The sequence below is a fragment of the Leuresthes tenuis genome, unplaced genomic scaffold (genome assembly GCF_036924035.1).
Source record: "Leuresthes tenuis unplaced genomic scaffold, fLeuTen1.0.hap1 SCAF_5, whole genome shotgun sequence".
Classification (NCBI taxonomy): Eukaryota; Metazoa; Chordata; class Actinopteri; order Atheriniformes; family Atherinopsidae; genus Leuresthes; species Leuresthes tenuis.
In genome coordinates this window covers 8,293,673-8,321,622 of record NW_027325359.1, presented here as the reverse complement: position 1 = coordinate 8,321,622, position 27,950 = coordinate 8,293,673, and the positions used below count along the sequence as shown (strand labels likewise).

The 27,950-nt window shown below is 39.5% G+C and overlaps 3 protein-coding genes across 3 annotated transcripts; all 3 read right to left on the bottom strand.

Moving 5' to 3' along the window:
* Positions 1-20: 20 nt before the first annotated feature.
* Positions 21-13,121, bottom strand: LOC140307058 (high-affinity choline transporter 1-like). Its single transcript, XM_072385780.1, has 9 exons — positions 12,923-13,121; positions 9,518-9,707; positions 9,285-9,398; positions 7,879-8,034; positions 6,410-6,558; positions 6,058-6,204; positions 4,082-4,235; positions 3,641-3,858; positions 21-3,560 (listed from the first exon to the last, which is right to left on the bottom strand). Exons 2-9 carry the CDS (start codon positions 9,699-9,701, stop codon positions 3,045-3,047), a joined length of 1,638 nt encoding a protein of 545 aa, XP_072241881.1. The 5' UTR covers positions 9,702-9,707; positions 12,923-13,121; the 3' UTR covers positions 21-3,044.
* A 1,839-nt stretch (positions 13,122-14,960) lies between these two features.
* cfap161 (cilia and flagella associated protein 161) lies at positions 14,961-21,622 on the bottom strand. The gene is made up of 8 exons (XM_072385211.1): positions 21,286-21,622; positions 19,485-19,574; positions 19,170-19,387; positions 18,995-19,076; positions 16,747-16,782; positions 16,540-16,662; positions 16,326-16,399; positions 14,961-15,164 (listed from the first exon to the last, which is right to left on the bottom strand). Exons 1-8 carry the CDS (start codon positions 21,355-21,357, stop codon positions 14,996-14,998), a joined length of 864 nt encoding a protein of 287 aa, XP_072241312.1. The 5' UTR covers positions 21,358-21,622; the 3' UTR covers positions 14,961-14,995.
* On the bottom strand, positions 21,614-25,951 carry cers3b (ceramide synthase 3b). The gene is made up of 10 exons (XM_072385210.1): positions 25,710-25,951; positions 25,405-25,522; positions 24,821-24,939; positions 24,674-24,731; positions 24,485-24,535; positions 24,304-24,396; positions 23,962-24,090; positions 22,384-22,490; positions 22,145-22,298; positions 21,614-22,042 (listed from the first exon to the last, which is right to left on the bottom strand). Exons 1-10 carry the CDS (start codon positions 25,880-25,882, stop codon positions 21,923-21,925), a joined length of 1,122 nt encoding a protein of 373 aa, XP_072241311.1. The 5' UTR covers positions 25,883-25,951; the 3' UTR covers positions 21,614-21,922.
* Positions 25,952-27,950: the final 1,999 nt, after the last annotated feature.

The window sequence follows — 27,950 nt, the reverse complement described above, 5'->3', positions numbered from 1 at the left end:
TTATTCGTAACTTTTCGACACAAATATACAAAATAAAGAAAGGGGAAAAAAACATCCATGTGAAACAAAATACAGAATCGGACAATGAATGTCCCAGTGAAACATGAGGCAGATAATATTGTTCATACTTTAGGTTAGAAGCCGGCTAAATTAGGCAAGAGATTCAGTGAATACTTTCAACGAATACTGCATACAAAGAAGGTTTTTTTGTTTGTTTTGTTAACTTTAAACATATGCAGAGTAAAGCAATGTAAACTTCACCACAGTTTGGTTGAATATACGTTTTTTTTCATTTGGTTTGAACAAACTGTGGAGGTTACCCACCGGATACTCATCGTCTGTAACCAAGTTCTATTGTTTGAAAAAGAACGACATGAAATCTATTCGGCAGTGAACTTCACACGTAAACGTGTGATTTGTGTGTTCCTGGAGTAACTCCACAGTTAGCATGCGCTGCATTTCTAATATTTGTCCACACGATGTGGCTAAGAAGTACTGCTTAACAACTCTAAAAACATAAAGATATGTCATCGTTATCCTCTTAAGATTATTAGAATATTTTCAGTAGACTAGAATAGCTCAATCATTTCACTAAGAAAAAAAAAGAAAGAAAAGAAATATTTTTTCTGGTAATTCCAACAAAAGTGACGCTAAAATAATTATACTTACATAGTAATCATTAAGTTATAGCAGAGTGGAAAATTAAAGCCTTATGCCCACAATATTTTAACCATTAGAAGACTCCTTGCTGCTGGGATAAATAGAGCAATGTTCAGCACCGTGAAGTCCCTTCAGTTCACTGAAGTTATATTAACAAAGGTCCCAAGTAAAATCTGGCATGGATCTTAACCTAAGAAGGGACTGCCGGCTCTGCCATTGTCTTTCACTCATCTCACACAAGCAGCAGATTCAGTGCACTGTGTGAGGAGCATCACTGTCCATTCTCCTGCGTGCATCCTGGTGAAGATTTACGGCCTAATGTCACTTTGAACAAAAAAAAAATTAATAAAGAACAATAGATTAAACCATGGGACAATTCACTTAGTACACACTGGTGAAATAATCCAAAATTTCAGCCAATGCTACAGTGGTAATCTATTCTTAACTCTAGGTGTACTAGTCATTATTACTTGTGACTGAAACGTTACCAGCAGGAATGGAATTTATCCTGCTGTGTTATGTCAGGCTTCACATAGCGATACAGGAGGATATAATGTTGCAGGTTTTGGTAACATCACAGAATAAACCCATCTATCTGGCTGAGATAACTTGCACATATGTTTTTAAAATGTTCAAAGTGCGAGTGTGTGCTGCTGAGTCTCCTAAAATGTAACTAATGGGAGGTGAGTGACCAAGCAAGTGCAAAAAGCAAAAACGGCATCTGACTGCAAAGGTGAAAATGGACAAAATGTCTGTGCGCCCTGAGAATGACAGACAAAACCAATGTTGTTGTTTTAAAGACTCTTAAAACTACAGGTTGACAGATGTCTTCCGTCCTTGTCAAGCTCCACCGGTGAGGTGGCGCCCTCTGCTGCTCTATCGGACACATTACAGTTGAGCAGAGAAAAAACATCATACTGGAAAAACGGAAGATCGGTACGATATGACAGGGGAGTTTAAAGAGGAAAAAAACCCAAAAAGAATGAATAAAATGATGGAAAATGAGGCGATACAAAGCGAAAAGGTGAAATAAACAGATACTTGGATGTCTGACATGAGGAAAGAAATTGAATGCGGAAATATAAAGATAAAATAAAAATAATCGTAAATATTTGCATGAATTTTCATTTATATTTGTAAATAGTCCGAAATATCCTTAAATCTAGGATAACATTTTTGCATACGTATACTTGAAATTGTATCCACTATAAGCTTTGTTTATAGATCATTTATAGATCATGATCATTTGTTGTATTTTCCTTTTCTCATTTGTCTCTAAAATTACTAAATGACTAAAAGTTATTTTTTTTACAAAAATAATTAGCAACAGAAGATACATAAAAACTCTCAATAATTGACTCTAGTTAATTAACTGAGATATTTGGAATATTTACAGAAATAAACTGAAGTGTGAACATGTCTGCATATACTATTTTGTTATTTTTCTTTACATTTCCACATCTAATGATCTTTTCATATATATCCCTGCAGTCTTTTATCTGATATTTTTCCTCTTTGCATTTTTCCACATTTATGGGATCATTCTTTAAATTCGTTCCTCTTGTGGCACTCCTGTCATTTCATATCCCATGGCTCTGGAGAGAACAAAGGCAAATACTTTCAAGTTAAGTAACTGCATAAGTTAGAAAATATACACAGTCACCGAGGACTCTATAAAAAGAATGGAGCTTATTTAGGCACTATTTTGTGTCTGTTTTTCTCAATCTGACACAAAGACAAAGCATCTCCATGGGCTGGAAAGATATGAGACATCTATTGTCTGTATGTATAATATCATAGCTAGGAACACAACTGCAATCACAAAATGCAAACTTATAAGCTTAATTCTGTTTAAAGTGGTCCTTAAGTGATAATCCCTTTCAGAAATAAAATACTGTAAAACGCTTTAATCACCAAGCAACTTATTAGAGTTTCACTCGACTTCTCAATTATTGCACCTCCAACAATATTAAAGCTTTCTCTCTAAGTGCTTCATCAATGAAAAGAGGCAAAAATAGAAAAAAAGGCAAAGGTTAATGACAACATGCCAACTGGGCATCGGCTGGGCTCAGTTTAACATGACTATAAAATATCAAAGGAGAAATTAGAATGAGAAACATTGAAAAAAGTATCTTTGTGCACCCAGTGATTAAAAGGATTTGGACCAAGTGGGGGATAAAAAATAAAAAAAAACTAAACTCGAGACAAGAATCATCAGGTTTTATGTGACCGTAATCCTGTTTTTTAAAGAGATACCACAGTGATGCAGCTGCCTCCAAAAACCACTAAAAAACAAAAAAAAACAACTACAACAACAAAAACAAACTTGCTGGTCGAAAGTTGTGCGTGTTTCGGTATACTCTTGGGTTGCACTGAGGTTTGGCTTAGAACTTTGTAGTGAGAGCACAGTTCAAGTCGTCACTGGGTTCAGGCATTTCCTCTGCCTCTGGATTATTTTTCTCTTTAAACACCCCCAGAAAATCCCAAGATTGCGGAATTAGTTGGCGAGAGAAGATCAAGTCCACCAGCCAGGACACTGTAATAATACTTATCACAGAGCAAAGCATGGCCAAAGTCCTGAAGGGAAAGTACTGTTTGATAAGCCCGTTTTCCTCCCTCCAACCAGGGTATAGGAGGAGAGGAGCGATCCCAAGTAGAGGCTCCCCGCTCAATACTCGCAGCAGCAAACCTACTACGAAGCCACTAATGGCACCATAAGTGTTTGCATAATTGAAGTGCAGCACACAGACCAGCTGTGGAAAGATCATGCAGTAGATGAGGTCCCCGCTTACAAGCCAGAGAGCGAGCACGCTGTCATCGCCAAAGGCCAAGCCCGTCCCAGCCACGCCCACAATCAGCACGCTGATACGGATCACCCACTGCAGCTCCCTCTCCGAGGCCTGCGGGGAAAGAGGGACAAACCAACAATGAAGCCTAAGTTGCTGTGCCCAATGCTGAATCAAGACACGCTCACACACACCTTCTTCCTCAAAGTCGTCTTGTATATGTTTTGTGTAAACAAGGATGCTGAGGACAGCAGCACAGAGTCCATGGAGGACATAACGGCTGCAGCCACAGAACCAATGCCTAACACTGAGACCCAAGTGGGTGTGAGATGTTGTAGGGCAAGAGGCAGGATCTTCCCTGCATCCCCATTTTCAAAAGGAGGGGGGAGACCGTACTCTGTCTGGTTCCAGTCTTAGAAAAAAGGAGAGGAGAGGAAACAGAGGTAGAGAAAGAAAAGGAATGACGGGATTGGGAAACATTTTAAAGATTATGGTGATGGCATCAAAACTGAAAAAAAAAAATGATGATAAAACTATCAACTATTGATGATGCCATGCCATTTACCGTGGTGATGGGCTTAAATGTTACAGCATACTCTCATATTTAACATGTTAGCATTTACATTAAAGAGTACCTGCAGAGGCAGCCATGACTCCAATCACAACTGAAGGGATTCCCATGATGAAAACAGTCCCAGCAGACGCAAAACAGGTGATCTGGGCCTGAGCGGAGGAGGCTGCGGAGAGGATTCTCTGGTACAGAGCTTGATACGACAGCCCCCCTAAAGCCTACAACACACACAACACATGAGCGGTGGGTCAGAGCCGGGTCGAGCAGAATGAAAAATGTCTGCACTGCATTAATCCATTCAAACCTAAGGCTTCTTTTATGGAAAATATCAAACTGCCCACCTGAAGAAACTAGAAACATAAATAAAAACACATTTTTGAAGCTAAACTTGCAGCTTTTACTGGAACACTGGAATCATTCCCCCCATGTTCATCTGTGAGTCTTGAAAATGCCAATGCAACACGTGCGCGGTTCCGAGCTTGAAAGGTCAAAAGGCTCATATGTCGCTCAAGGTTATAATGTGTTAAGAAGAGTCACTTCCAGTGCTGTGGTTGAAATGCCGATTATTCCTCCGCTGCCTTTCAGTACATAAGTGAGTCAAAATGTCCGCAGACAGAGAAGTCACTGGAGCTAAGACACAAAAAAAAACATTTCTGGTCTTTTAACTTTCTTCATTTCTCTGTTTTTTTCTTTTCTTTCTCCCATTGTTTTCATTTGTTCTACTTTTTAAAAAAAAACCAAAAAAAAAAACCAGGTCTTAATAATGAAACCGTTGGAATTCCACACAGCTGCTCCAGTTTCAGGAACCCTGGCATTTCGCAGGCACCATGCATGCGGTGTCACAGTGTGAGGTCTTACTGAGACAGTTGAATAACATTAAGCCATTCTTAATGTTTGTCTTATGCAAAGCTGCACCACAGGAATCTTTTCCAGGAAATTGCCCTTTAAGGTGAACATCGACCAGCAGCACCCAGAGCAAAAACAAGGAGAGGACAGGGACATAAACAAGGGCTTTTTCGAGGAGCTAAAGTCCTGGTCCTGGCCATTTGCATTTCAGGTACAGGGTAGATTAGGCAAATTAAGTCTATTGAAGTGTTGCTCCTCCCTGATAGTCCTCGCTAGAGTGCCGGAGCAGCCACTTTGGTTCAAAACCACCTTAAAAAGCAGTCAAACCACAAAGTGAGCTTCAACTGCATTAGAAGTAAAATCTCTGAACCTAACACATTTCTACAGGTTTTCCTACGTGTCTGAGTAACCGCTGCAAACCATTAAAAACTAATGTTTTACTGCTCAGATTTAGTCTTTTCTCGTCATGATCAAATCAGTAAAAGCACGTGACGAAGACCGCTTCAGCTTCAAGCACTGGAAATCAGTTTGTGTCACACGTTTCTGTAGACTATGCTTTTTAGAAATGTACTTTAGTACTTTAATCTTTGCTCAATTTCAATTTGATGCCAGCAACACGTTGGAGGAAAAGGTTCCAACAGGGGGCAACTAAAAATGGGAAAAACTGTGTCATGCTAAAAGGCATCGGAGAGGGTTTCACAACTTTCTGAGAGTCTGAGGACAAATAGTTTTCTTCCATGTTAAAAACAGCAAACAGTTAGCCAGCAGCACTGTTGACTGTACATAACAACATGAAAATATCCAGAGAGATCTGAGCGTATCACAGACAAAGTGTCGGTGAACACGGGTGGAAACATTTGGTGCCTAAAGATGCAAAGAAATTTAGAAATAAGACCAAGGAGGTCCTGTTGAAAGGAGAGGTGACGTGACAAAAAACCGGAAAAAACAACCTCTGTCCAAGCTTTTTGAAAGAACATGTAGACTGTGCCAAACTTAAACTGAGGATACCTTTGATCTTTTGTCTTTGTACTTCATAACAATTCCATATAGGCTGTGAGTTATTTCCAAGTCATACTGTTTTGCTTTTACACACATTCTATAGCGTCCCGAGTTGTTTCGAAAAGGAGCTGCATTTAAGATACTTAACTTCAAGACACATATTAACACAAGTTTAATCTTTAAAAAAATCTATACCAGTAACAGCATCTCATCGACCCATTTTCCCGAGTCTGCCAGCTCCAGCTTTCCAACCCACGAGTGTCCTTGTGTCTGATTGAAGAAGCTTGTTTGCGAGATGGCGTTGACTGCAGGACTGAGCACCAAAAAAGGAATGCAGAGCCACTGAAAGAAAGAAAAAGTAGGTACACCAGAACCACAGACATATTGGTTAGTCACTGAATTACTAACACTTCCTCGTTAGTGCATCAATCTTTAATTTTAGTCCAGTATTTTTTATTTGCTCTCCCCCCAGACCTACTTTCCACGTTTCAGTCATTCTGTTACTCAATACTTCATTTCAATCTCCACCTGTGTTTTTATTTCTTACCAGGCTGACGAAGACAAAACAAAGCTGGATAATATCAGTATATGCAACTGAGTAGAGGCCCCCAAGAAATGTGTAGATGATGGAGACAGCTGCTGAGATGACGATGGAGAGGGCAGACGACAGCCCGAGAATTATGCTCATCGTTCCCCCTGAAAATCGTAAAATATTCAGTTAGGGACGGTTTAATATGTTAGAACCATAAATGGAATTTAAAAATGTACCACTCCTTTATCAAGGAAAAATTCATGAATTCTTGCTATTTCAAACAATGTTAGTGTCGAAATAAAGCTGAGAATACTCGATAAACTAAAGCAACCGGACGGCACCGATATATTTAGTTACAAGACTTCATTGGCTCCACAAATGGCCGTAATAATCCTCCTCATAAATAAAGCAAAACGTCCCCTGTTGTGACTTGCCCCTTTGTCTCTGTCTGTTTCCCTGAGTGCAGGATCTAGGCATGTCTGCTCTTCTTCAGTCTCTAAACTCTCCACACCAGCCATCCCTCTTCTCATCAGCAGGCAGTATATCTTCACAGGGCTCCACGCTGTTCCCTGCCAGATCGTTGTTCCCACCAGTGGTAAAGGCCTCTCACTCTGTTGTCTTCGCGTTTTCAGGCTCAATTCCCAACCTGCTACTAACCCTGTTTTACAGTTGTTGTTCCATCCCGAAGCGCTGTCACCCCGGGCCTGTCTACCTTTCTCAACAAAGCTCTTTGAACACACCTCGGTTTGTAAAAAAAAAAAAGAAAACCTTGTTAAAACCTCTCCTCTTGCCTCAGGGTCTGGCCATGCATCCGCCTGGTTCTTTGTAACAGTCTCACATGGAATGGCTGCTCATTCCTGCTCTCTGGAGTAGTGATTTTAGATGGCTTTCATTTCTAGACTTCGGGCACGTCATGGAGGAATATCAGTAATGTTTGCTGCAAGATCTTCGTGCCAAATCTGAGACGCATATGTTCAAGTAGTGTTGTGTTGTAACACAGCACCTCACGCGACGACTTGGATTACAGCGTCCATCATTTTCCTTCAAACAGCCGGCAAGTGTGCAAAACAGCAGAAACATATCCCACGTGGTGATACCGGAGCCATCCCATCAGTCAAAGTGCTGCACGCAGTCTTGTCATTCTGTCTCTTTTAATGAACGCTCCATCCTGAAAGACTAGAATTTTTTTTTCCAGCCGTTGCATTTTACAGATGAGCGAGAATATGGTCGTGCTGCTTTTCAGAAGCAGTTAGCTTATCGATGATTATCCTACACTGAGCATGTGACAAAATCACTATTGTCTTCCATGGTCAAGTGGAACGAGAGAAATCATTTAGAAAACATTAGAATTAAAGGTAAACTAAAACTAAAAATAAGAGTGGTGCATTTTGAAATTCCAAGACGACGTACACGTTATGGCGCAATCACAGCATTATACATTTCACTTCTCAGTGACTTGAAGACTAAAACGCAAAAGTATTTACCCAGAGCAGCAAGGATGCAGGCAACCCACAATATGTCACTGACCAAAGCAGGAACCATGAGTGTTGCAGTGAAAATGTTGCCATAGCGACTCTGAAATGGGTCCAACATGGTGACGTAACGCTTCGACCTCATAGGTTTGGCAAAAAACAATCCACCTTAAAGAAGCAACAGGATACAAATAAAACACCAAGTGAAGAGAAAATAACATGAATTATTTTGATCATAAATCATGAAGCAACTAGCTTATTGTTAATTAAACTAAAACAACTGAAGCTTCCCTCCGACACAAATGATTAGATAGGAAATTTCCCGTGTGTCACTGTAACTATGGAGTGTAGGCCTAGAAAGGGCGACAATTAGCTGACTGAAGAACACAAATTGGTCAAATTCAACTGTTCAACTTTTAAATAAACGTTTTTAATAAGAGGGTCTCAGGAAGAGTGTTCAAACCTCACCTGAATCACATTGGTCTGATGCATTCAAAGCCAGGCTGTTCGCTTTGAATAGATGCACATCTACATGTTTAAGTAGACTGTTATTGAGGCTAAAATCAGGTGCTCAATATGACATCTAATGGAAGTAGCCTAAAACTTCTCCCAAGTAAAAAGAAAATAGCTTTCTCTATGAGTTACTTATTGATATATTGGACATGTATAAAGAATAGTCAGCTGCCTTACAATTTCACTGCTGATTTTACAAGTTCTCTCAGTCTGCATGACTAACACTGACAAACAAACAAGTATTCAACAAAGCAGAATGCTGGCACATGTTCCAAAAGTTTCCACTACAGACTGCGCAACATCAAAAATCAGGCTTTCTTCCTTTGTAAACATTTGATCTTTGCTGAACTGTGAGGCTTTTTTCTGTGTTAGGGGAAGATGAAAGACTGGGCTTTTCCTTCTGATAAACTCCTGCCGCATAAAGAATTACAAGGGCAGTCATTATGGCAGAGTCCACTTGATCCGGCATTTCTCAGACAGTTTTGAAGAGAAGTTCTCCGATGAGGCCTTCTTATCATTGTGTACTGTTGAACATTAGCCTACACACAGAAACTGAAGCCAAACTGACTCCTGAATGCAGTCCTTGTTTATCTTCTCTCTACCAGCCATCCGTTTTTCTGATATTTTTAGTTTGCCTACAAGACATATCTGCACTTTCATTCTAGTGGAATCTGATGCATACCAGTGCTTCAGTATTGAGAGTTTATCAGTTATTTCTAAATCTGTACTCTGTAAATTCTTTGATGCCTTCTTGACTAAATGACCCTTAAAACGGCTTGAGAAAGCTGCCCATACAATTGGTAGAAAAATGCCTGATCTGTGGCAGTCTAGGAAAAAAAATAACTTTTTTAATAAATGAATTTGCATAACCATAACCTTCAGCATGACTTGTTTTGGCTACTTACCCAAAAGGAAATTGAGAGCATAGGCAGGGGGCCCCATTGCCCAGATGAGACCTTGAGTGGGAGAATAAACAGCCTCAGCTGTTCCCATAACATAACCTCCACCAACCCACGTAGCTAAAAATCGGAGCACAAAAAAAGAGGACAATTGAAGAATGGAGCCATAAAACACAGGAAAAGAAGTGTGGAGCACAAACAATAAGAACCAGTGGCACACGTAAAATCAAAGATTATACCTGTCATGGTAAAGATCCCGACCAGGACATTGATGTTGCGACCACCAACGATAGAAACCTCACTTTTGCTGCCAGGGCATGTCTTCTCCACTTTCTTGGATTTCCGTGACCCCCAGACTCCAATTACCAGGATACAAATATAAAAAACTACCACAGATACTAGTCCGGGGATATTGACTGCCATGATGATCTGGTTACAAAATAAATCCAAAGTCCATCAGTTACACTGACATTTTGACATGCAAAACACAATAAGCAGTAAAATCTTAACACAGCTGTTGTCAGCTCTGGCTGATAAGCAGAGGAGCTGTGCCACAATCCCATATGACAGAGCTAACGTGTTGGGATGTTTTCATATCCAAAAAGGACCACTATAAAACAATCGAATCTTTTCAGTCATCTACATAACAACTTGACCTCGATGAGCTATTCACATCCTTAAAAGGCAGGGAAGGCAGACTGTTTTTCACACACTATGCCAACTACTGGAGGTTATGTTTACAACTCCAACCAAACTATTTCCTGTCCTCGCTGGGCCTGGCTAAACCCCATAAATGAAATTCACCCAGAAGACTTAGGTCTGATTGCACTGGAAGCCTCCTGTACACTAAAAGTGGATTAATAGAGTAGAGTTTTCAGCCAGGGACATATAAGAGGAGTTCCACCAGGGTGAGGCTACAACTGAGTCTTGTGTAATTTTCTATGACTAGTTTGCTTGGGGGAGTTCAACTGTTCAGTTAAAAGATTACTCATGAGTTCAGTCTGATTTCATTATTTTTAGATCCAGTATTTTTCCACCAGGATTTTTTATTTTTTTGTAAGAGTGGTTTTTCCAGCAGTGGGAGGACTCTGAGGAAGAAAAACAGACCTTCATTCTCTTATCTAGACTCATTTCAATTCCTTTCCTTAAAATTCTGTTTTGATGTTTGCACGTAAGCTTGCGTAAGATGATTTACAGAATCTATGTACCGCCGACTCAATTACAGTGAAAAAGGAAACCGACAGTTACTTTAACACTTCCTTCTTCTTCTTCTTCCTTCAATCTATGTCTCCTTCGCTGCCAAGCAGTGTAATCAGTCATGTTTTTTTTTTGTTTAATGGTTTTCAGTTTGTTTTTAAGGCACAATTGTTTTCAATGTACTGGTTATTAAAAGTCAGTCATCTTGACTTTGGCCATGAATTGTAAAAAGGCACGTGCACAGAATGACTGGTAGTTTTTGGGTCGCGACTTATATATGATTTCAGTCCACTATCCACTATCCACAAATCAATATGTTTAAGAGATCCTCTATAATACAGGGATCAATACTACTCTTTGGAAAATCCTCATTAATTTTGCACAATTGTTTACGAACTGCACTTGCAATTAGTAAACAAGTTGTGTTGTTTTTTTTAACCCTCTCTACACATGAACCCTTCCACTGCAGTGGACAGTCTGCTTCTGTACTTTAACTGTATCTTCAGCCCTATGAAAAAACACCACAGACTTCATCAAAGAATCAGGTGTGAAGAAAAAGATTTTGTGTACACAAAACAACTCAAGGATCAGGGCGTGCAGCACACCCTGAATGATGTGGGACACGACCAGACCATGCACAAGTCTAAGGTCAACCTGACCTGCTGTGTTCCTGCGCCACACCTTTCAACAGTGGACTTCACCCTGACAAAGATAAGGTCAAAGCGATGGTCAATGCACCTGTCCCACATGACACAGCCTCCTTGTGATCTTTCCCAGGCCTTACAACACGGTGCAGATAATTCCATGCTTAAATTCACGATGTACTGGCAGCTTTAAACTAACTGAATTATTTCTCCTTCTGCACACAGAGAGTTGAGCTTAAGATGCACTGCATAAAAGACAGCTATGGGTCTTTGGCTGTACATTTGGTTGATTCTGGACTTGTTTCAGATACAAAATTGAAATTTGCCATCATAGGATGCCTGAAACACAATTGCCAGGCCTGCCCTAAAACTCAGATACTGCTGACTGATCAAGTTCCAAAATTGGTCAGGCAGAGTGTCTTTAAAGAGTTTTGGTGCAGCCTCTGTCAGAGTGTGGGTATGAAGTGAGGGACGGCACTGTCTTCCAACAGAGAAAGACCCCAAACTTGATGTCTTTACCATAGCACATAAAGATGCTGGTGGTGACATGTACATGGGAGTGTGTGTGTGTGTGTGTGTATATGGGGGGGGCAAGCAAGGTAAATGCTATCCCTCTCTTTTAAAAACAACTACCCCTAGGAGTGCTGCTAAAGAAGCAACATAAGACAATAAAAACTACTCAAAATCCCACTGGAGAAGAAGAACTTTAGCCCAAATCAAATAAACCAAAGCTGAAATCCTACAGGGAACCCCTCAGGCATCTCTTTATTTCAAGTCAATCAGAGCATGGTTGCGTCTGGTGTTATCCCCCTCTACGTGGGAAGCTCTATAGCTGAAGCATTATATTTACTTAGAGGGAGAACATTTGAATGGGTGCCTGCTCCTGACTGCACAGCAGAGATAGACTCCAACATGCACGAGCAGCCACAGGAAAGCTAGGATTACAACACACACAGGGTGTGAACGAATCCATCTGAATCTCTTAATAACGTTTCACTCTAACATGCACCATTTCAAATACCTGACTGATACGCAGGATTGGCTGTGCTGTTCCCAGACCACCACAAACGACCACCGCGCAGTTCGCCTGTGTGATTTTTGACTGTTTGCCTAAACGTTCGGTAGAGAACACAGAGAGGAACGAACTACCCTATACTTCCAGCAGCGACACCACAGATAGTGGAGCCTTATGGGTTTTCTCATCATCTTTTTTCCGAAGAAAATGTCACGTTCTAACGACTCATAAACACAGTATCTACGGGTATCATTTAAGGCAGCCGTAGCAGCCCGAGGGCGCCACGGAACACGGCAATCTTAGGTCAATTTGCATTGCTGAGAAAGAAGAAGAGAACAAAGCAGAGGGGAAAAATACTGCACGTGTCAACTGCTTGTATCACCACCACCCCCGCCCCCACTTTTTTTAAACAAGCATCAGATGGCAAGCATCGGCACACGTTTTTAATAAAAATCCCAAAGCATATACGTTTCCTGTAACGTTATTTTATTTTTTCAAAATTCGCCTTATTACTTATTACCCGTCTAACTGGGTCAAGCGTAACAACGCGCAACTTCCGCTCCAAGTCAAATTGAATTGAAGTCGTACGCACTGACACGAAATGTTCATTTTATGAAATAAATACGATCCGTTCGTCAAAAAATACAATAAGTGTCTGTCTGTAACAATATCTAATAACGCATTTATCTCAAGTGTTATTATCTCTCTGGCTCTTCTCTGCCTTTTAACCATCACAATGAATAACGCTAAACATTTAACTAAATTGTCTTCCATTTTGTTAAACCTACCTCTCTGTAGGGGAAATATCCTCCTTCACCGAACCTCTGCGTGTAGTTATACACTTAACTAGCCTCTATTGTAAAACCACTAGCTGGATGGGGTGCATTCAACGCGCCTACGTTTTTTTTAACCGTTGTAGGTGCGTCCACCTTTTTGCTACAAAAGGTTTGTGATTTTTACCTCATTGCCCTCTTCACACGACTTTTACACGACCCACGTCTCTAAAACATAGCGGTCACGTATAACGCTGTGATTAAAATTCCTCACAGTTAGAATGAAACAACTGTTTCGGAGTAAATCCAAACCGATGCGGAAACGGTGTTACTTGAACGTAACCCAGAACGGGAGGCGACGCGACATTATCTAAGGTGGACGCTTCCTCCCTTTCTCTCACAATTATGCTTAAATATGTTTAACCCCTGAAAGGAATCACGCGCTTGTCTCTACCGTATAATTTACAGCTCACACGAACCTCCATACATATTTAACCCTGTCTCTATAATTTACGGAAACAGGATGCTTGAAAGGTGACGCCACCTCCACAGTTATCGCATCGCGGCACGTTCTCCTTTGAGGCTTTGTCAAAATCATCAGCAGGCTTATGTAGCCTTCTCATAAGAAATTTCAGCATATGTGACATTTTCCTCCACTGATAGATGGTGCTGTGACGTCACATTTAAAAAAATCTTTTAGTCACACAGAAAATCCAACCTCCCTTCAAACATGATATAGTGGACCATCCTTGCCTGCCTCTGATCTTTATTACAAAGAAAAATGCACAGCGATGATGTGTTGAAAGGGACACACTTAAATATTAGTTCCAGTTGTTACTCAGTTGTAAAGAACATTTACCTCTGTAGTGTGGAAGCTTGAAACATGCAGTGTCTTTCGTTTCGTTTCTGTTTCTAACCGTATACGCATCACGATATAGATCTATTGGAGAATATCTTGATACCAACGGAGCATCTTTGACCACAGCGGCAAAAATAATTAGGTCAAACTAAGACCTAACTATTAGGTCAGACATTTTGTGTGTTTCAATTCAGAGGAAGTGTTGTTAGTATTTTAAAGTTACACAGTGTCACTTTAAGAACTCTTTTATAATATCACTTGTCAGAGAAATGTCTGACTAATCCCAGATAAATCCCAATTCCAGCTGCACCACCGAAATAGATCAAGTGCGTCATTCACAAAGATGATGTATGTTGTATAAAGCAGAAAGGGTGAAGCTTGAAGTTTACAAGTCCATACCTATCAACAGGCTATGATTGTTGTGGAATTAGACCTCGTGTCCGAAGCATCCTAACTTATAATAAACCGATTCATAAAATCTACTCACAATAGCACAACTGACAGATGGCTGAAAGGAATGCTATGTAATGAGTAAGCATGTGCTTAAACGTGTACTTAAATTTTTTTCATCTTCCCAGCATTTTAGAGGTTTTCATCACACTAAAAAAGTCACTGCTACAGGTCAGCTAATGATACTGTATTTCTTAAATTCACCACCCTATAAATGCATTATTTTTTGTGATTCTCTTTTTGAGCACAGGGTGTCCAATGTGTGCAAGAAGCTTTCCGGAATATGTGCACAGCTTTTGAATTTATAGCAATGAACACAAAGTCTGTGGAGAGAACATGTGTTCTATCTAATTTTTTAACCAGTTTAGCAATCAGTCAGAGGTATTGTGTAGCATCAGCTGCCACGGCCAAGTCACTGTGTCAGAAATTCTTGAATTTCTTCCAAAAATTAATGAGCTCCAGAATTCAGATTCCTCCTTTTAGTTTCCAATGTCCCATCAGTTTCATTGATAATTTCCTATCCAGTGTAATGGAGAGCAATAGACCTCTCCTGTATCTAAATAATCATATGAAATGCTTTCTTTAGTATCCTGATTGACCGTAAAATCTTATCACCCTGGTTTAAATCAAGCGTAGAGCCTGTTTGTCAAGTAGAAGCCAGTGATCCAAACGGAAAAAATCAAATCAAGTCTTTATTATGAAAAGTTCAGGTATTTTTGCCCTGTCTGCACATGCTAGAAATAGAACAGGAGGTGCCACAATTAAATGCACGGATAAGTTCATGTGAATTTCTCGTTGTTAGCTGCTAATTGTTGGTGGCGGAGAATTACAAGTCCTTTCCCTGCAGGGTCAGAGGTGCACAGTATCCAGTGGTTGTTGTCTTGTTCAGCTCTGTGGGAATCTAGGAATGTGTGAGCTGTCACCTCGTATTCTTTACCATATGTAGTCCTGCAGAGAGACAGCTGTTACACACCACAGAGAAACAGTAGCCATGCACACATTGTATTATAGCCTGAATTTTCGCTGCTATTGAGGGTCCTCAGCCATTGATGATACAAGTGAATCTTGCCACATCTGATTTAACTAATCTACGGGAGATGCAATTTTTTCACATTAATCCAAGTTTTAAGTTTTAATCACTCTTTACTTAGACTTTTGTACCCATGAAATCTGTTCTTATCTAAATTACATACAGTACTGTGCAAGTCTTGACCCAACCCACAAGTTACTGAAAAATGAACAAACCTAAATGTAAATACAGTTTGTACAATTTTATCAAGCTTGAACCCTCTCAGGCAAGCTTTTTTGTAGTTTTTGTACACTCACTTTCACTCCTGGGGTCAATTTAGAACCACCAATTAAACTATCATGGATGTTTCTGGACTATGGGAGGAAGGTGGAATAATTACAGAGAACACACTCACGGGAAAAATATGCAAACTCTACACTGAAAGGTTGCAGCTGGGCTTCAAACCAGGACCCTCTTGCTGATCACCCTGCAGCCTTCCAGTTGACCAGTTTAGAGACCTACTGCTCATCGTGCTGATACATGCCTAGTTTTCAGATGATATTTCTTTAGAAATCACCCTGTTGGCTCAAAAATACTATTTTGTGGCTATCTATAGCATCTTTCATTAATCAACCAAAGAAATTGGAATAAGTTCTTTGTAAAATAATCTTTGTAAAAGGCTGCTTATAACAAAGTGTCTAAATATAGATTTTAAAATGGGTTCTTCACTAAGTTTCTGTTATGTGGAGACGAAACACTGATTCGTCCCTTTGCTCAGGTGCCTTTTTTGATTCTTGAATGAGTCATAGGTCAGCGATCGAGGGTTTAACGAACAAAAATGGCTCAAAATAGTCAATTACAAGGATTGGACTGTAGAATAGTTTTTAAAAGCAACCAAGGCCAAAAGAAAAACTTTGAAAGACCTTCCGAAAGTCTGGAAGACTACTGCTCAAGGAAACTTTGATAGATTAAAAGACTTTTGCACTGTACTTTAAAATATTCGGTTATCATCTATGTCAGTGAACCAGTGTCTTAGTCAATAGACACATAACAGCATATGCACCTTAGTGAGAGGTTACATTTGAAGCAAACAAAATTACCAAAGAGCTTGATCTCCCAGAACTGCAAGAGCATGGTTTGTCTTGCAGTGTATGATCAGCACCTTCACATTAGCCTGTATGAAAGAATGCAGAGGAAGCAATGAAAACACACAGCAGATAATACACAGTCTACTGTTACAGGCATACAAAAAAAATATAAACTGCTGTTACCACAGGTGGAAGAGTTAATCATTAAGATACAGTGAAGACTTACAGGAACCGGCTGACCCTCATATTCAAGTCTCTCCTGGGGATCAAAGTGAACTATTTTCCACCATGACAGAAAACAGTCGCTGTAATCCAGGTACACTTCTTGGAGGCGAGACTTCTTTGCACACTTTAAGGCATACAAATATGACAGTAGTTAACATATTCCCCTTGATGGCCTTCAATCAATCATTTATGTCAAAACTTGATGTACCTTTTGAAAACTTTGTAGATCACTTGTCAAGTAAAGCTGAGGAACAAAAGCAACAAAAAAATGTGAGAATACAAAGATGACATTTGCAGTTCAGGTTGGAACACCTGCCTAGCATCATTTCAATAAAAAGAACAAGCACAAAGAGAAAAAGTATTAGCTTCATGTGGATTTTATGAAATCAGCCAAGGATAAAAATGATACGTTCATGCTCAACAATGTAACTACACAACCTTGGATTATTAATTTGGTCATGTCGGACATTGTAAAATATCTTTTAACTTGTCAAGACATCCCTACTTTCCATGAGTGTTTAGCAATAACTACAGCTGCTGATTTCAAAACAATTCAACCCCATCCAAGCCCAATCATGCCGATACAGAACCTTCTGTGTATTGAATAAAATTCAGTCACAAAGAACTGTGGTTACACACAACACACAGCCCCACACACATTTGCATTGCAAAGAAGCCACACTCCAGCATGTGATCCTGACTCTTGAGGTTAATCATTGGAGTACTGAGTTAGCTGTCCAGCAGGTGGCGTATTAGTGACTCTAAAAAACAACTCAAATGCGACCTTGACTTACTGCGGCTGACTCGGATGTCAACAGAAACTGCTGGTGACCTCAGGGTGGAGTGTGAAAACACTACAGTCACAACATACGCTTTGTTTCCTCTGAATTAGCCCAAAAACAATGGCTGTTCTTGCAGGAACTTCTGAGAACAATAGTTTTAGATGTTTTCGGTTCGTTTCTGTTCTATTTAAAACAACAGACCTGAGAGTGCTTCTCCAGTTATCTTACTCGCAAGGTGAAAAAAAAAATCAATACAATGAAAAACGGACAGTTCACTTTAGTCTTGAATTAAAGGGTTATGAAAACGGTAGTGTGTGTTCTTCAGCAAGTGATATAAAAAGAAAAGCAAATGAGCTGCATGAACGAAACTAGAAATAATTTAATTTTATCCTATTTAGAAGAGATAAGCACAGCGGATAACAGATCTAATCTTCTTCAAGAAAATCATGACATTCAAATGTTGCATATCAGCCAATCAGTGTGATGTTAGTGTGACTTTTTGATGCTCTGTAGTCTTGACAAAAGTTGGACAAAATTTGTAACCTGCACACACTCCATCAAGACCGCCATGCATCATGTCAGGTCAGTGCAGAACTGACAGCAAAGAGCAATTCTAAAACACGACAAACAAAAATGAATTTCATCTCTATCATCCCATTATAGTTAAAGTCTTTCTAATGCAACAACATCAAGACATACACAGACTTGTAGCTCCATGAGTAAAATCTTTGGAGGGACTCTTTATATACAACACTAAATCAAACAAAAGCCTTTTTTGGATTGTGCCGTGCACATGGAAGAGGACTGAAGTCATAACACAGAGGTTTACAGGAAACCCACACATACTGACCAGTACCTGCTTATAGACTCACATCATCCACTAGAACACAAACTGATTGTCATCAGAACACAACACCATAAGGTGGAGAGTGTACCTACAAAGGCTGAGGAAAAACAAAAGGAACATCAGCACTCCAAGAAAGCTCTTCAAAAATGTGGATACCCAAACTGGGCCGTTGTCAAATCAGCAAAGACAAATGGACCGAACCACACTGGTGGAGAAGCAAAGAAGAACAGGCGTAACCATATTGTATTCCCATATGTGGCTAGAGTCTCAGAGAAACACTTAGAGACATTCCAGTGCACTTCAAACCCAAGAACACCCTCAGACAGAGACTGGTTCATCCAGAGGACAAAACATCCAAACACAAAGTGAGTGTTGTTGTGTGTCGCACACTGCCTCCACACAGGAGAGACCAAACAACAGCTCCACAAACGCATGGCACAACATAGGAGAGCCACCTCCTCAGGTCAGGACTGAGCAGCGCACCTACATCTGAAGGAAAAAAGGGACATTCTTTTGACAGTAATGTACACATTATGGACAGAGATAACAGATGGTTTGAGAGAGGAGCCAAGGAAGCCACCAATGTTAAACTGGAAAAAACATCTTTGAACAGAGGAGGTGGCCTCAGGTATCACCTTCCCAGCACCTACAATGCAGCATTGTCTCTCCTCCCCAGTTTCACAATCATGCACACCTTGGATCCTGTGACCAAAACTCTTTCAGGTGGATAATTCAGAGGTGATAATCACACTCTGACGGGGATGACTGAGAAGCTTCAGCAACATACTAAATCAAACGTATATTTGTGTGTGTATAAGTTCACTTACTCCTCTGGCAAAGCCACTTGTTGTTTTCAGTGCAAAACTTTGGTCAAAGCACAACGTAGATCCCTCAGGACTGCCATCAACACTGTGTCACACAAGCAGCGTCACACGTTAGAAAAAAAACAAAAACGGGTATTTGCTTTGAGGTTTAGTGTGATGTCATTTTAAATGTGCTTACCTGGTAATGATGAAAGCAGTGCGCGTGCAGGGCTGAACACCTCTTACTGCACTGACTCCACATGGAGCTTGAATGCCAGGTGATGGTAACTTTGTCAAACTGTTAGTGTCAGCATTAATGCTCACAGCGCTGCACTCCCTCTTTCCTCCTCCCATATTCACCAACATCACAACATCCCCAAAGTGCAGGTGTCCATCATTTGTCACAGAGAGATTCACCTACACACGAGGACAAAATCCGCTGTGGTTACTGTTTCAGAGGTGTCATTGTTAGAACTTTCCTTTGTATTCTGAAAAAGCTCAAAACTCAATTTACCGGTTTTAAAATATTCTGTTTGAGGAGGTCTACTTTCTGGGCTGCAAGCTCACCCCTCTCCTTTTTCTCCAGATATTCTTTCATTGCATCCTGAAAAAACAGTGACACACCGTGTATCTTCATTAATCCCAGCCCAAGCTGTACATGCTGGGTTTTGCCTTTTGAAAGTTGACCATGCTGCATAAATGAGCTGTCAAATCCAAAACCAGATTGACATGATATGAGGATGATCGTGTTTAAAGAAGCAAATTGGGCTGCCAGCGCAATAAAAATAATTTAATGTTAAAAGGTTTTTATAGCACAGAAAGTCTAAATTCAAGCGATCTAGTTAAGTTTGGACAGTACAAAAGATGTCTAGATAGAAGCATATGTTGTGTCTGCTTGTAGATAACCAAGACAAAGAGTAAGTTGAGTATTTGCAAAAAACAAGTACACATCTGCAGTAGCAGGAGCTGCAGAAGTACTGCGTGTATTATGCAACTTGTGTGATGCATTTTCTTTTAATTGTTTTCAAATCCCTTGGTATTAATAAGGTACTATTAAATACACTTTATTGAATTCTTAACTGTGATTGGTATTGCTTCCTCAGAGCTCTTCTAACCTAAGAAGCAACTTCCTTGAAGCTGTTCATCTTTAATTTTCGACGTAAAAAGAAATGGAAAAGAAATTGGCCATTCATTGCTATTTAAAAAAAGCTACCATTTTAGAAACGAGCATCCTGAAATCAATAGAGTACCTTGCTTTAATAATCAAAAGAAACCATTCGCCATTTAGAATCAGTCAAAGCAAGCAAGCTTGTTGTTTCACTAAAATTTTTGGGGCTTCATTTGAAGGCCCAATAAAATCGCAATCAAGTAATCCTGAACAATTCAGCTGTGATCTAATCACAGATTTTTCAAATACAATCTGTTTTAAATATGAATTACTCCCTTAAATAAAAAAAACTGGTAAAAAATCCATGATTATAATTTATTCGACATACCATAAATAACATAAAAAAAACATAAATTTACATTGATTACATTAATCCTTAAAAAAATCTACTGGGAAATTCATCACTGAAAAATGCAGTGAAGCTAAAATATATTCAGACCTTCAACTGTACTATGTTGTTTATATCCACGTATCTTTATTTGAGATTTCACAGGTGATCCAAGATGTTTTATAAAACATTTGAAGTGTAATGAATCCTGGTAGGCTCCATGTGGATGAAAAAATGTCAATATAAATTGTAAATGACATCGTCACACCATGTGGAATAAGATATTTTGAGTAAAATGAAAACATGAAAAGGTAAAACTGCTATATGGATATATATACTGTAGTATCAGTGTTGATCTCGAATGCCTTCAAAAAGATAAATAATATTTTATTCATTGTCTGTGTAATAGGAATTTGGAATTTAGCAGTACAAATACATTGGCAAATAATTGAAATCATTCTGTTCTCTGCTGAAAGTTTTAAAGCATGGCTATTCTCAATTAACTATTATTTTCTTCCTTGGGTTGTTTGTGCTATAGGCTGTCGGGAATAAATGCATTGCACGTTTGAGTAAAAGTCAAGTACATAAACAATCTTGTTAGATTAAATTCACAATACATTATGAGAGCCTGACAACCAAACCAATAATCAACTCATAACCATTTCAAAACCATTTGAACTCATTCGATCATCTCAAAGTCTATAAAGTAGTGGCATTTTGGCGCCTTTGTTAAATATATTAATTTGCTAGAATGGTCTGACATGAAGTCGAGTTTAGAAACTACCCAAAAAAATATCATGTCTTTAAATTTAAACAAACCTCCTCTAAGAGCCGGTCCTCATTCCAGTTTCCAGTTTTCACACTTGATCGATAAGTTTTCTCCTTAGCCATTCTGACTATAATTTGGACTAATATTGGCGTGGTTATAGGTCGCGATAGCGAAAGTTTAGGCAACACGTTAAACTACAACGATGCTTAATTTGTGTAGTGGTTTCTAAGACAACGGCGTTCTCGCCAGTTCTCGCTGATTGCCGCGAGATGGCGGGCTAGCACCGCAGCCTACTTCAGAGCTAGCCTCCAACATTTCCCACAATTCATTCTGACCAACACAGACACTTTAAAGGTTGTGACAGTCACAAAAAGTAATAGATCCCTACATTTTTCTCAAGTGCTGCAACAAACATGGACGCACATAGGTATCTGATGGCTATTCCTTGTTTTTATTATTGTAAAAGCTCTCGTGCAAAAATGCAAGTTAACGTTCCTAAAAAAGTCAACCCGTATTTTAATCAGAAGTGAAATAAGATTACATTGTTTCCTTCACTGTTTCCTTCTGAATAGAATATACTAGAAACTTTAGTTTCAATTTACATGACAAATTCAAACAGTCCCACTCCAGAAAAAGGAAATGTCCATGTGTTTGATGTTACTCCTTTTCCCCCACTATCTGTATGTGTCAGTGACCATTGGCACGGCCTCTAGGACCAGAGCCATTCCTGTGATCCATCTTGTGGCTTTTTTCCTTCATTGTGTCAGTGTCATCCTCTTCTTCATCACTCCTGTCATCACCTTCCAGCTGCAGGATGAAAATAAATCATAAAGAGAGCACAGAGTTTAAGGATGAAAAAAAGATGCAATGACATGTTTAACAACAATGAATGACAACACAGAAACACACCTTGCTGAAGATCAACTTAAAAAACATTCTTGATATCAAAAAAGCCCAATACACATGTAGAATCTGTAGAACCAACAACATGGTGTTGAAGAAATAGTAGCCAAAAAAGGGGGGATAAAACTCCACTGGGTACACCCATGTACAGTGAATGAGCCTGCAGAAGATATGCACACTTGTTATTTGTTATACATTGCACACCGTTGTACATTTTACTGCTTTCTTTCATTTAACACACTTACCAGAAGGGAAAAATGACAAGTCTTGTCACCATAAAGAGAACCGTGAACACCACAAACATGATGTTAGCAGTCCAATGCCATTTGGCATAGTTAAATACTTTGGCACCCTGTGAAATGAACATACAGAAAAAAAGGATGGTCATTTTGTTGTTTATAAGAGTTGGATTAACTGATAGCAATTAGATTAAAGTCAGGTTGTACTGAGTAACAACAGAAAAATAAAAGTTGCCATTTAGAAGTATTTTCATTCCATATTAAAGATCATCTAGCGCTCTGAGTTTAGTCATAGTAATATTTGTTTGAGCATCAAGTGTCATGCGGCATTAGTCATCTCAACTGTGATGCCTACATCTGTCAGTACAGCCAAAGGTCTTTATAATGCACCTGAACATATGGTACAAAGCAAAGAACATTTCAAGTTCATGTTTACTGCTGTGAAAGTTCACACTCAGCCCGGTGCACATGGAGGAATGTGGGACAGCACTAGCAAGGCAGAGGGCATGAAGAGGGGCAATACATATATATTGTCAATAAACTTGTCAGCTGAAATGATGAATTACTTCTTGTTTTCAATGATATACCTCATTCCTGAAAACAACAAATATATAACAAAATGTTGATCTGCCTAGAAAGAAAGATCATTCACTCGAGATTGTACATGCACTTTTTCCATTTCTTTGCCTCTGGAGTTATGTATAATCTCCATTATGCCATTTCTTCCTTGAGCTATGCCTCTTACAGTTTCAGCACCTTTTTCTATTTCAGTACACCTCATCAACTGCCAGACAGAGGTGCATACTTTATTTTTTCTGGCTATTGTTAGTACATTTTGAGCTCTACAGTTACAAAAAATAAATATCCAAAATCTGCCTGTGGATATCTTTGACTATAATATGTCAACAAATTTTAACAAGAATGTTTAACCAAACTATAGCTATAGTTCAGGCTTCTGTTTGGACATGCACATCTGTTTGGACATGCACATCTGTTTGGACACGCACTTATAACTATAAAATTAAAAAAAAAACTCCACACTTGCCCTTCTGTGGGCGGTATCCCTCTTTCAAGCTTATGTCCTCTACCAGAGGCCTGGGAGCTTGAGGTTTCTACATGGTATCTGAGCTGTTCCTAGAACTGCGCTCTTCTGAACATTGATCGCTGATGTTGTTCCCGAATCTGCTGGAGCCACTCTCCCAGTGTGGCCTCATGGCCTCAAGTGCTCTGATCACTACTGGTACCACTGCTGCCTTCAGTTGACACATCTTTTCAACTTCTTCTTTCAGCTCTTGGTATTTTTAAGACTTTTTGTTTTCCTTCTTCTTGATGTTACCATTGCTTGGAATCTGTCCCTACTGCCTTATAGTGTCTCCCACTATAACTTTAACCCCTTCCCCAGGTTTCAGCTGCCTGAGACAGGCATCACTGGGGGCATCTTCCTGATATATTCCTGGATATTTCTTGTTTCATCCTGGATAGTGGCTCTGATGCTCACTCTTTCCGCTTAGTGTAGATGTAAATAATAATGTCTTAGCTTTACCAAAGCCAAAATGTTAATATTCAAGGTATAATAAAACTGACCTCAAGCAATGTGTCAGAAGAGTCATGAACTGCCATCACAAGGGTTCCAATACGGATGTAGTTTGAAATCCAGGAGAAACTCAGGAGAGTCAGTGTGGCTATATGATGAATCACCTGCTCTTTGAAGTCCTACAGACAAACACATGACGGGTGAAGAAAAATGCACTGTACAGTGTCTACTGCAGGTTTTTAACATGCAATACTATGGAATTTGTTCACAAAACATAATTACACTGGGATGTTAACAAATAGTTGAGTCATTCACTAATGTTCATAAAATCATTCACAAAATCTGGTCATTCATCCTCAGTTTTAAACTGCAGCTCATGTGTGTGCACTTACTTTTCGTTTTACATCAAATGTGAGACTGAGGAGCAGAGAAACGTAGAACCCCATTTCCAATATGTAATACCAGTACTGCGATGGCAGCAAAGACTGTATGAACACAGACATATAGATGTTTTTATGCATCATCCTGCATGCATGTGTAATCCATCCTAATAACAAAGATAAAATCCTTTACCTGTTTAGGGTATTCTGCCCAAACTTCCTTCAGATTATAAAGCCAAGGTTTCTGAAGCAAACAGAGAAGGAGAGGAGAGTGAGAAGGGGTTAGTCAGCACAACAGTGGGCTCATTGATGTTTGTGTTCAACTTTAACTACCAGCATGTGAGGAAAAATCAAAGAGAGGAAGTATCTCCCTGATACTTACATCATGAAGGGCCAAGATTCCACCAAAAAATGCAAAAAAATAAAACACACTTCTCCAACTGTTGGCACACAAGAACAAGAATGTCACATATCTACACAGACACACTTGTCACATCTGTGGAAAATGAACAGAAACAAACACACGCACGTGGCCTCACAGAATCTCTTCCGAAGTCCTGGTCGCTCTTGGTTCCTCCTCCTCCTGAACCACACTTCAACCCTCCTCTCAGGCCAACCGGTCTTCTTACAGAGAGACCTCACATCAGCCTGAGACACAGAGGACGCGATCCAGTTGTTACTCTCATTTCAAACTGGGACGTTACACTAGCGTTAGCGTTTTTGTCTGATGAGCAACTTTTGATTAAAAATAACAACATTTAATATGCATTGCCCGCATTCAAAAACTAAAGGGGACACTTCATCTATTGCAACTCTCAGATTATCTTTGCTCAACCTTCAAAGGGAAAGTTATTCATAAAAGGCCCTATTTGTGTTATTTAGTTGTGTATTTGTTGTAAAGTTTTAATCTTTCAAACAGAACTCCACTGAATCTACATTATTTGTCTTTTTCTTTTAATGATTTTTTTCTTCTGATTTGTATATGAATATGTTTTATCTTCACCCTCTAGATATCTTGATAAATCCATACAAGATACTCGACTTAAACTACTATCATGCATAATGTATGTCAATGCTATTTGAGAACCACAAACCATCTTTGTTTCTCCATACCTGTGATGGATTCCTTGCTTGACTGCAGAAGTACTTTTCTAGGATAGGGTTTTGTTCGGCTGTGAGACGTACGCTGTCCTCGATCCCCCAAGCATTAGCCAGTGGTGTGGCCAAGCACCTAAAACGACGCACAGAGTTCTATTGCGTCCTTCCTAACATAACAGCTTTGGAAGAAATTCCAAATTCTTTGAAATTTCTTAACATTGCTTAAAACTTATGCAATATGATCCGAGTATTCTGAAACCAAAAGATTGCATAGCTAAACTCTGACACATCACATTTACTGACATGCTGTATTGTCTTGCCTTTCAAACAGGTATCTGACTAGAAGAAGGCAGAGGGCGCAGGGAAGAGCACCATAAAGCTGAGATGCTTTTGCGTAGACACAATCTTCTTTGTCATCTAGATCTGACCAGGAAAGATTTCCCGGCAGCCACAAACGGTCCCACCACAGCCACTCACCGACTGTCTCCAACATGGCACTAAAATGAGAAAAATCTTAGTTTAAACACAACGCAACCTATAGCAATTAAGTTAATATTCAAGGGATTTGATTATTATATTTGTTAAATGTTGATTTTGAAATTAGACAGATCTACAAGTTTCAATGCAAGAATAGTAATTAGATAACATAAAGATATAACCTTTGATTTGTTAAAACTCATCATTTCAGTTTTAAATAAGTAAAGTTGAAAGGCCTATATAGATTTTTTCCCTTAATATCACCTTTATGATTTTAGGACTTATACATTTTAAGACTAGGGAAAACGTTGTTTTGCACTTCTCTTTTTTAGCACTTAGAAAATCAGCTGGACAAAATAACGTAAAGCCACTCAAACAGCCAGAGTTGTACTAAAGGTAAACTGAGCACTGGTGTGACTGGCATACAGGAACAGCTATTGCTTTGGTCCAAAAGTACATTGGAGATGGAGAAATGCATAGATATCAAAGGGCAAATAAGATTGTGGACTCTGCCCATTACAAAGTGCAGATAACATGCATTTGAGCAATTAAAACAACCGTAAAATGTGCAATCAAAGCTGCTTAGATAGGCTAAGTCATGCCAGTGTGTCCCTGAACCTAAAATATTGTTAATTGGTCAGCATGGGAAAAGGCTTACATACCTGCAGGTCAGTGTTGTCTTGACAAGTTCCAACAGAGGAGAGGGAGGCTGAGGGAGGCTGAGGCAGACAAATAAACTGTGTGATTAAGTCTGATGAAGCTATAAATATTATGTGAAATTTCCTCCACTTGGTCTTCTGTTTGTCAATAAATGTTGAAATCCAAGTCTTCAAATGTTATTACATCCCTTCTTGCACGTCAGCTTGAGCATACATCAGTGGAGGTAACTGTACCGTACAGTCGAGCCTAAGTGCTCACAAACTCACCCTCGGTGCTCCCAATGCAAGTAATGGGTGTTTTCCAGGGAACTGGTTGAGTGAAGCCAGTCTGTTACTCATACAGTTCATTTATTGCTCTTATCAACACCAGATAACAGTACTGTGAGCTCCTATGTATTTATCCTTCTGATTTTATGGAGCCACACTACAAAGTCAAAGTAAAAAGTTTGAGAAAACAAAGAGTAAACAGCTCGAGCCGGTACTTTCCCTCATCTGTATGATTCGCCTTGCTGTGTGTGAGCCGACTCCACCTGAACATGTTGAATTTGATCCATGTGTGTGGTCACTCACCTGGTTAGAAAGACTGGGATCTTTCCCTCCCACTTTGTCTGCTCTTGTGATCACACCCTTTTAGTTGCTGCAACTTGAACTGTTGTTCAAGATTAGGAACTGGAAACCACTAGGTGCCGTTGGAGCATTTTGCATTTTTATGTTGTAAATGGTAAGCTCCAACAGTCAACTGAGTGTGGGATTGTTTGCGTACCCTCACCTGCAAGAATTCCCTTGGAATGTCAAAAAGCCCCCACAAAGGCCCCATTCACTGGTGGGGTAGAGTAGGAGGAGGAGGAGGAGCCAGGAGAGAAATAAGAACTCTCACACACAAAGCCAAAAGAGTGGAACATCACTCTACAGAGATAGCTACCCGAGTTAATAACAAACATATAACTACAGATAAGCGACTGTGGGCTTGGCAAATTATTTTCGTTCCGTTTTATGTGGGGAACAATGAAAGTCTAGTAATTAGTTGCAGTTATCGTGGAATTTTTTGTGATGATGTGAGAAAGCATTGAAAATGTCAGGTTTCAAAGATACACAAAAGCAAATGAACACATTAAGGTACAGAACACTGAATGATTTCTTTGTGTCATCCAGCACCAGAGGGGGGCAACAGAGACAACAAGTAGGGCTCGTGCCAGTTTAAACTACCATGATCTCCCTATCTACTGGTGACATGTTATTGACGTGTTATTGCAGGTCTTGTAATAACTTAGTTCAGTCTGCTATCTTTGAATATACGAATGTAAGGTATTATTTGTAACCTCTTATACAAGATGAAATCTAAGTAATTCAACAAAAGCTGCATCAACATTTAACTTCAGTGAGCTTTAAAGGAAGAACAAATATAAAAAATATGTAATAGTTTTA

Bases quoted from the DNA above. Each gene is read 5' to 3' on its own strand.
- LOC140307058 (XM_072385780.1), bottom strand. From the start codon at position 9,701: ATGGCAGTCAATATCCCCGGACTAGTATCTGTGGTAGTTTTTTATATT. The intron at 6,559-7,878 runs GTAAATACTTTT...TACGATTTTCAG, and splicing joins CTGCATCCTTGCTGCTCTGG to GGGGAACGATGAGCATAATT. The intron at 3,561-3,640 runs GTGTGTGTGAGC...CTTTCCCCGCAG, and splicing joins AGACGACTTTGAGGAAGAAG to GCCTCGGAGAGGGAGCTGCA.
- cfap161 (XM_072385211.1), bottom strand. From the start codon at position 21,357: ATGGCTAAGGAGAAAACTTATCGATCAAGTGTGAAAACTGGAAACTGG. The intron at 19,388-19,484 runs GTAAATTGAGTT...CCTCGTGTGTAG, and splicing joins AACAGAATATTTTAAAACCG to GTGAATCTCTCTGTGACAAA. The intron at 19,077-19,169 runs GTAAGCACATTT...TGTGTGACACAG, and splicing joins ACTGCTTTCATCATTACCAG to TGTTGATGGCAGTCCTGAGG.
- cers3b (XM_072385210.1), bottom strand. From the start codon at position 25,882: ATGTTGGAGACAGTCGGTGAGTGGCTGTGGTGGGACCGTTTGTGGCTG. The intron at 24,397-24,484 runs GTAAAGGATTTT...GTGTTCATACAG, and splicing joins GGGCAGAATACCCTAAACAG to TCTTTGCTGCCATCGCAGTA. The intron at 22,491-23,961 runs GTCAGTTTTATT...TTCATTTCACAG, and splicing joins CTTCTGACACATTGCTTGAG to GGTGCCAAAGTATTTAACTA.